The sequence below is a fragment of the Grammomys surdaster genome, unplaced genomic scaffold (genome assembly GCF_004785775.1).
Source record: "Grammomys surdaster isolate TR1022 unplaced genomic scaffold, NIH_TR_1.0 62, whole genome shotgun sequence".
NCBI classification, from domain to species: Eukaryota; Metazoa; Chordata; class Mammalia; order Rodentia; family Muridae; genus Grammomys; species Grammomys surdaster.
In genome coordinates this window covers 16531766-16540438 of record NW_021604564.1, presented here as the reverse complement: position 1 = coordinate 16540438, position 8673 = coordinate 16531766, and the positions used below count along the sequence as shown (strand labels likewise).

At 43.0% G+C, this 8673-nt stretch overlaps 1 protein-coding gene across 1 annotated transcript in view; it reads right to left on the bottom strand.

The window, feature by feature from the left end:
• The window catches only part of Kcnmb2 (potassium calcium-activated channel subfamily M regulatory beta subunit 2), a 31634-nt gene extending 27083 nt beyond the window's left edge, over positions 1-4551 (bottom strand). The window contains exon 1 of the mRNA XM_028765025.1: positions 4496-4551. Coding sequence (XP_028620858.1) covers positions 4496-4551 — 56 coding nt within the window. The remainder of the gene's footprint in view (positions 1-4495) is intronic.
• Positions 4552-8673: the final 4122 nt, after the last annotated feature.

Genomic DNA, 8673 nt, shown 5'->3' with positions numbered 1-8673 from the left:
AGGAAGGAAGGAAGGAAGGAAGGAAGGAAGGAAGGAAGGAAGGAAGGGAAGGAAGGAAGAAAGGAAAGAGAGAAGGAAGGAAGAAAGGAAGGAGAGAAGGAAGGAAGGAAAGAAAGAAAGAAGGAAAAAAGGTTAGTTCACAGCGATATGAAACCAAAATTGATCAACAATACACAGTAGTCTTTCCATCTACCAGCAAATATGTAAAGTGTTTTTGAACATTAAAGAAGCGTGATGAGTTCCCTGAGGGAGATGCTGCCCAGTTCTTCTTGGAGTTAGGAGCTTGTAAGTGAAAGAAACAGATCTATTTCTTCTAGTTGAGCCAAAGATAATTTAAGTGCAGGGGTCTGGCTGCCTGTGTTTATTTACCTAAAATCTGGGAAAGGATTAATAAAACAAGGGATATTCCTACTTCTTGCCTCTCTCCTGCTTCCTCCATCCTTGGTGGGTTGGGAAGGAGGCTCCTCCATCAGTCCAGGGGTGACCTGACCAGCCAGGCAGATTCTTCTGCAGTTTCCCATCTCTCCTTAATCCTGTTGCATCTATAAAATCTCTCACTGTGTTGAAATATTTTATACTTTGGTGGTTATCTCTCTCCCTTCTGACATGCACTGTGTTTTCCTTAATAAGCTTCCTTGTTTTTTCCTTGTTAATCTGTCTTTTGTCCCAGAAACTTGTCTGGATTATGATTGTTTTTAAAGACTGCTTTTCTCTCCTCCCTCAGTGCAGAGAATCCTGTTCAATCAGAAAAAGGCTTGGTGACATAAAATTAGGACTTCATCAGATAACCTAACAGGCTTCACCTTTAAGCTGACTAGTTGGTCTTTACTGTTCCTGTGTTATTTAAAAAAGCCTCATCTTTTATATGTAATTTTCTCTTTTTCTTTTTTGTTTGTTTGGTTTTTTTTATGTGATTACTGGATATTCACACAAAACCAGTCCAGGCCTGACGAACCAGTAACTCTTGAGACTTAGAAGAACATATAATTATGTTGCTCCTCTGCATCAATACAATGTCCTGACACTTAAATTATAACTTTAGTTTTTGTTTTCAAGGATAATTTCAGTAATTATGGGATTTAAAGTAATAAGTGCATTTGTTGAACAGGGGTGTCAGTATGCACACCTTTGGCCTACACAACTATCAGACGCAAGCAGAAACAGCTTAAGGATGTAGAGCCAGCATGTTCTCACAGCCGAAATTCCCAGCTGAGTGTGTTTAGTTTGTTTGCCTTTCCTTGACCACATCTTCATCTCTATGCCTGGCTGAGCAAGAGCACATGGAGGCCCAGATATAATTAAAGAAAGTGAGATTTCAGTCCATCTGTGAGATGGCTAATTTTCGTAATCAACTTGGTGGTATTTAGAATCACCATAGAAACACAAACATATCTAGAAGTGTTCAACTGAGGAAAGGAGTCTCTGTTTGAATGTATGTGGCACTTATCCCAGGCTCAATAAAATGGAGAAAGAAGCTGAGTACCCAGCATTCATCTTTTCTGACTTCCTGACAGCAGGTGCAGGTGCACTGTCATCCCCTGTCTCAAGCTCCAGTCTCCATGACTTCACCTCCAAGATGGATTGCTTTCTCCAACAAAAGCTAAAATCAACCCTCCCTTAAATTTCCTTGGTCAATTATTTTGAACATCAGTAGGGAAGTAATGAATACACTGTCTTTGGAGTTGAGATGAGCACTGAGTCTTTGTTCAAATGCTAGTTGCCATCTGGGCTACAGTTAACTACTATGGGACTATTTTCCTGTAACTAAGGTAACATGAGATGTACAAAGCATTGAAAATATGGAGTATGTGTGTGGATGCAATTATCACTTGCATGCAACTTTTAAACTTGCTATTCCCAAGTAATGGTATGTCAAAATACTTTAAAGTACTAATTGATAAATATATTTCTTTATTTAACAGATTTTCTACTGTAAAAAGTGACCCTCAAATTTCTAATATAAATAGCTACTTATTATGACAGTTTTGCTTCTGGAATTTTTCAAAGGAATTTTATTTGTAGGGCAACTCATGTTTTAAGAAGAAAAACAAGCTCTGCGAAGAATATTTAATAATGCCCCTTATGCATGCCCAGTATTATTCTCAATTCTGATTTCTATCATATTCTTCCTGATGTGTCACTCAAGCTGAAGAATGCTGGTAAAGTCAGATGTGCTTAAAACTTATCATTACTTAAATAATAGTACAAGATTAATGAGGAAGAAAGAGATATAGATGAAGAAAGCAAACAGGAGGCAGGCAAGCATAGGGAATAGCATAGTAACCTGGGACTCCACCTGGCTTGGGCTATGCATACCCATCTTTTAACAAAGAATTAAAAAAGCTAAGACCCTCATCAGCATGTACTATGCCTGTGTAGCCATCTCTAAAAAAGGCACCTAACAACCAGGAGGCAGCCCTTGTGTCCCTCCCCACTCTCAAGCTACATGCACTTATTTTAAACTATGATCTAAGTGTCTACCTTTTATAGCCAACAAAGAGACAGCTTCTAGTCTGTGTATTTTCAACACATTCATATAGGAGGATGGCAGGGCTGATCTGACTTGAACCAGTTTCGGTTGCATGATAATAAGACAAAACTGGTTCTTCAGGTGAACTTTTAGGGAGACTCCCCGTTTACCACCATATGCTTATGTACATGAGTGTGCATAGGATTAAAACCAGATGCATTATAGGAAGGGAGTACATGGTATAAAAATGATTTTATGATCTAGTCTATCAGTCAAGAGCGAGAACTGCTCTCACTGTATTCTTTGGTAACAGGCTTCTCTTTGGTAACAGCTCCATAAGAAGGTCAGTAGGAAGGGCCTGTGAATACTTTGCCATTTACAGCCTCTTGCCTACTTGAAATGGACTTATTTCTGATCCATGCTATTGCTTTGCTTCTGAATAAAGTTTCTTTGCTACTTTGCAATCTGTATGAGCCTTTATTTCAGTTCTTTGGATAAGAACATGGAAACAGTGGGCTCAGGCTCCAAGCACTGGTAACAAATGGAGGGAAAAAAACACTTAAGAACAGTTGTAGAAAAAAAAAACACTTAAAAATGATTGTAGAGGGCTAGGGAGATGGCTCAGTGGGCAAAGTGCCTGCCTTGAAAGCACGAGGTGTTCAGTTCAGATCCCTAACACCCACGTGAAAAGAGCAGAACACACCCAACACCCACGTGAAAAGAGCAGAACACAGTGACTCTCATCTGTGAACCCAGCACTGGGTACGGAGTGAAGACAGGACAGGCAGAAGACTGGCTAACCAGTCTAGTCAACCATTTAACTCCAGGTTTAGTGAGAGACCAGATCTCAAAAACAAAGGTGGAGAGAGATTGAAGCAGACACTCAATATCAACCACTGGTCTCCACACTTGCATGTGCAATAACACACACACACACATACACACACACACATATCAGGGGTATATAATTTATATAATTTTATGAACACATTAAACCCAAAGGAGAATGGAAGTGGCTGGGTTGAGCTGCATAACCCATTCAGTTTTCGTTGTGTGACTTTGACCTCTTGTGTTTTCTCTCTCTCCATTTGTTCCCTCCCCTCAGCTGTTCTTGCATGCACTCCAAGGGATCTGTGACCCCGCCGAGCCGCCCTGAGCCAGCTTGAAGTTCAGCCTTCCTTTTGCTATATGCTTGGTTCCTAGACATGCAATATTCACCACTTGAGTCAGAGTATATTCAGTATCTACTGTGTACCTGGCACAGTGCAAGGCTCTGGAAATTCAATAGACAACAAAGCCAAGTCTGACTGGGTAAAGAGGAGGGTGAGGCTGAGAGTGGGGTTCAAGTTCTGATTGGGCGTCTTCAGGCAGAGTGGGGATATAGAAGGAAGGGTAGGTGGGCATATGAGTGTGGGGGGCATTTCTGATGAGGCACAGTCTTGCAAAATCACTGAGTATGAGTGAGCATGCAAGAGAGATAAAGGCCAGAGTGTCTGAGGCCCCAGCTCTGAGGTGTAGATCCCCTCCCAAAATTTAAAACACGAAATTCAGTTTCTGTGATGGTTAATCTCCACAGGATTTATAACAACCATGGAAATAAGCCTCTGGCATGTGGTGAAGGCATTTTCAGTCATAGACCAATTGGGTGTGGGCATTTTCTCAGTCACTGTTGCCTCTTCTCAGGCTTGGGTCAAGGTGACATAAAACTAGCACTCACAGGAGGGAAGATTTGAATGTGGCAGCAGTGTCTCTGAGCCTGGGCTCCTGGGCTGAATAAGGAGACAGCAAGCCTTGCAGAAGCATTGTCTCTGCTTGCTGACTACAGGTAATGTGACCAGCTGCCTCCCTTTCCTGCCGTCATGTCCCCTACTGTGACGGACTGTACTCTCCAACTGGGCATCAAAGTAAACCCTTCCTTTCTTAAGTTGTCTCAGGTGTTTTGTCACAGCGACAAGGGGGAGCAGCCACCAAGGTCCTCATTGTTCCATAAAGTCTGGTAAGAGCACCCGAGTCCAGGGAATTTACCTTTTCTCATCGTGTCTGTAAGATGAAGAGGTCCGGCCACTGGTCCATATAAACATCTTAGAGGATGTTGGTCCTGCAGCTCCTTTCCTCAGTGTGGAAGTCCTGGGGGAGTTGCAGAAAGACCTGCAGGGGACACACTGGGGTTAGCTGGGACTCTGTGTCAGCAGTGACAAGCTATACAACCTTAACACATGTGCCGAGGCTCCCTGGTTGGCAGTTCAGTTTCTGAGAGCCCCTTTGGGCCCAGGTTAGTTGATTCTGTAGGTTTTCTTGTGATGTCCTTGACCCTTCTGGCTCCTACAATTCTTCCTCCCACACATTCACATGGTTTCCTGAGCTTCTGCCTAATGTTTGGTTGCAGGTCTCTGCATCTGTTCCCATCAGTTGTTGGGTAAAGTGTCTCTAACGACAGTTTGCATTCCATTTTTATAAGGCTTTATCCTTTACTGTCTCTGCACTGGCAGGCTGGGAAGCCTGCCTTTCAGAATCCGGCTTTTCTTTCTCATTGCTGTCAGAATTACAATGCTTCTCTCACAACACACAAACATTTTGGAGTCAATCTTGAGTATGATGTACTTCCTCACACTTTAGTTCAGATTTGGATACCAAAATTTTACTTCCTCTTTCATCTTCAAAAATTTTCTTGCTATTCACAGATGTAATACATATTAGGAGTAAAATATCTTTTTACTTTTATCTTTTTTTTTCTTCATTTTGAGACAGGGTCTCAGTTTGTAGCCCAACCTGGCTTCAAACTAAGAAATCTCCTGCCTCAGCATCCCAAGTGATTGCACGGAAACATTGTCCCTAAAGTATGTTGTTGCCAATGTGGGCTCAGCTCACAACAGCAGAACTTGCCACAGATATTGGTAGAGATGTGAGCAGCCATGTGGCTCTGGCGTCTGGGATCTAAAGCAAGGACATGGCATGCACTCTGTGTTTTTTGGTTGGACATTTGAGACGAGCTCCCTTGTCTCTAAACACAGCACCAAAATAGCTATTGTTTAGTATTTTCTACCTCAATTTTCTTTCTTTAAGAAAAAATTACTGTTTTTTAGTTTTTTTTTTAACTTTTTATTTATGTGTGGGGCATATGCACATGCAGGAAGGTGCCCAGAAACCAGGAGGGCATCAGATCTCCAAAGCTGGAGTTACAGGCAGTTTGGAGCTACCCTATGTGGGTGCTGGTAATCAAACTCAGGCCCTCTGCCATCTCTCCAGTCCTCTACTTGATAATTTTCTAGAGAGACAGAAACCCCAAATACCATAAAGATGACAATACAACCTGAAAGTTAAATGCTACCGAATGCATTAATAACAAGGAAAAGTGAAAAGTGACTCCTGCAGTGTACGTGGTTGATAAGGACTAAGATTAAAGATTAAGATGTCTGGAAATAGGGTTACTTACTGTGTACTGTATTTTCTATCACATGCTTGATGCTCCATACATACCATCTACTCACAAAACATGACATCATAGCCATATGTTAGGGTTTTGCCATGAGAACCCCAAGAGTAGGGAGTGATGTAATTTTAAGACAACCAACGTCACTTCCTGCTTACATCCAGAGCCCTACCCCTAAGCTGTGTCCCCACTGCTGGCTATATTTAGGGAAGGAAAGCTGTGCTTCAAGTTTCTGTTTGCCCTGAATTCTCATTGTCTCTGTAGTGACCCACGATCAGCTCAGGATTTCTCAAAGCTGAGTCAGTGGATCCAAGTGGGGCCCAGAACTCTGAATCACTAAGGAGCTCTATGGTGAGGTTGATAGTGAGGACAACACTGAGCAGCAAGGGCTCAGAATAAGAGGTTGCCCTTTTTTCTGTATGACCTTGATAAAGTCACATGACCTTTCTAGAGCTGAGTGCTATCTTTAAATCTGTTTCCAACTCTCTCTAGTATCCATGGAGTTTGAGACGAATTATTTAAGATCATACTCAGTTCCATTATTTGGACATGCAGTATTTTGAAGAATGAACCTAAGAATATGATTGGTCATCATAGGCTGGGTTTATAGGAACAGGCCTGGAAACTGGATTCTTCTGAATCCCAGAGAGCAAAGCCTCAGAGGTTAGTTACCAGTGCAAATTCAGTGGTCTCCTAGGATAATGAGGGATGCGACCTGGATAGACTCCCTTCACAGCTGTAGGAAGAGTAGAAATTGAACCTAGGCTGGGTGTGGTATACTTGCAACCCCAGCAGCAGAGGCAGGCGGATCAGGAGTGTAGAGCCATCCCACTGGACGGTATGAAACAGAATGGGAATAAAGCCTCCTCGTAAACTGAGTAGTCTCTAGATCAGGGCGGTTTGGTATAAGTTGAACATGTTACATCGTAATAGGATTGGCTTCAACTTATGCAAAGCTATTTCAGTGTAGACTTGTAGACTTCTTCAGCTCCTCTAGTAAGTCCCTCAAACTGTTGGTAGTCTAGGAGAGACAAAGGAGAGCTGCCCAGTTTGAGCAAAGGTGAGGGGGAAGCTGGTTAGCATTGCCACACTATGGATTATTGGCCAAACTTAGTAGACGCACTGTAGAAATCCTAAGTACTTTGAAGTAATTCAAAGTAAAGGGTCTGCAGTGACCTGATGTCCTCAGGGGACTTTTCTAACTGGGAGTCACTGGTGGAGGACAATATGGTTATGCTGTTTTTAAGTTGATGTAGAAAGACGAAATGAAAGATGTTTACTCTAATTAACTGTCTGCAGCCCATTGGAAAGGGCTTCCTGGGCACTTAGGTTATTCCAATAAGGAGACTTATTTTTCTATCCAGTTTCTTCATGAAGACAAAGCACTATTTAAAACTTTCTAAGTTTGCCATTAACTAAAATGAAAGACTGTTTCTGCTTTTTAAAAGCCACAGTATACAGAATCTAAGGAGGTTGGGAATAATTGTCAGGGTTTAAGGAAGTGCCTAGAATTGAAACTGTGTCAACAAAAGCTGCCTGCAAGATTCCCTCCCAGACAGGAGATAGCCTTCCTGAACCCCTAAGTTAAGGAATGCAGCTCTCTTCACTGAGGCAGGAACATTTCCATTGAATTGTCATCCAGGATGTGACAGAGGAGCATAAGAAATCTGTAAACGTTTGTAGTTTGGAATCCCACGAGAAGCAGCTATGCTGGACTGTGGGCCAGGGAAGAATCATGCCTACTGCCCTGTTGAGTGACCCAGGCATGGGGACCTCCACATAGTATCTTCAGGGCTGCAAGTGAGTGTGGATTAAAACCCACAGACCCAAGAGACCTGCTTCTGATGAGGGAGATGATGGCTCAGTCAGGCAAGTGCTTGCAAGCACAAGGACCTAAACACAGTCCCTGCTATTCATATACAAACCAGGCATGGTTGTGTGTGTGTGTGTGTGTGCCCAGAACTGGGGTGGAGGAGAGAGGTGATCCCTGGGACTTGTTGTCCTACTTGGCTAGTTCCAGAAAAAAAAAAATAAATAAATAAGACTTGGTCTTAAAAAATAAGGTGGATGGTTCCAGAGGGTGACAATTGCAACTGACCTGACCTCTGGCCTTACATGCAAGCACACATACACACACAGAAACAGACAGACAGACAGACAGACACACACACACACACACACACACACACACACACACACACACACACACATTCATCTACACAGAAAGATCTATTTCCCGGCCTTCAAAGAAATCAGGGAGTCAGCAAGAGTGGGGCACTTTTCTTGTCTCAGGAATTGACTGAAGGCCTTTCCCACGTCCAAGTCCACCACCACTGCTTCTGCGTCCTTGACTCAGCTGCCACTATTCCTTCTGCCTCACTTCCCTACTGAGAACCCACCTCCTACATCTCCTGTTCTATGGAGCAATCTCTGATGGCCCTGAGCAGCTTCCTTGTCTCCACTCCCAGGACTAAGCAAGGCACGATGGTCCTGTCTGTACACACTCCCTTTTCCTTGCTAGGTAGGGTGTCAGCATCTGCACTTGCAGGTCTGCGTCTGATGTGTCAAGTGCACAGATGGCAGTAAATGGCTCTGCTGCTTTGACAGTCTAAGAGATTACCAGAAGCTGTGATGGTTGCCTTGGCTTTGGCCACATGTTCTGACAGTGTACAGCTGGCATCTCCTCAATCCTTACCTTAGCTTAGGCTGTCCTGCATCTTCTATATTCTCTCTCTCTCTCTCTCTCTCTCTCTCTCTCTCTCTCTCTCTCTCT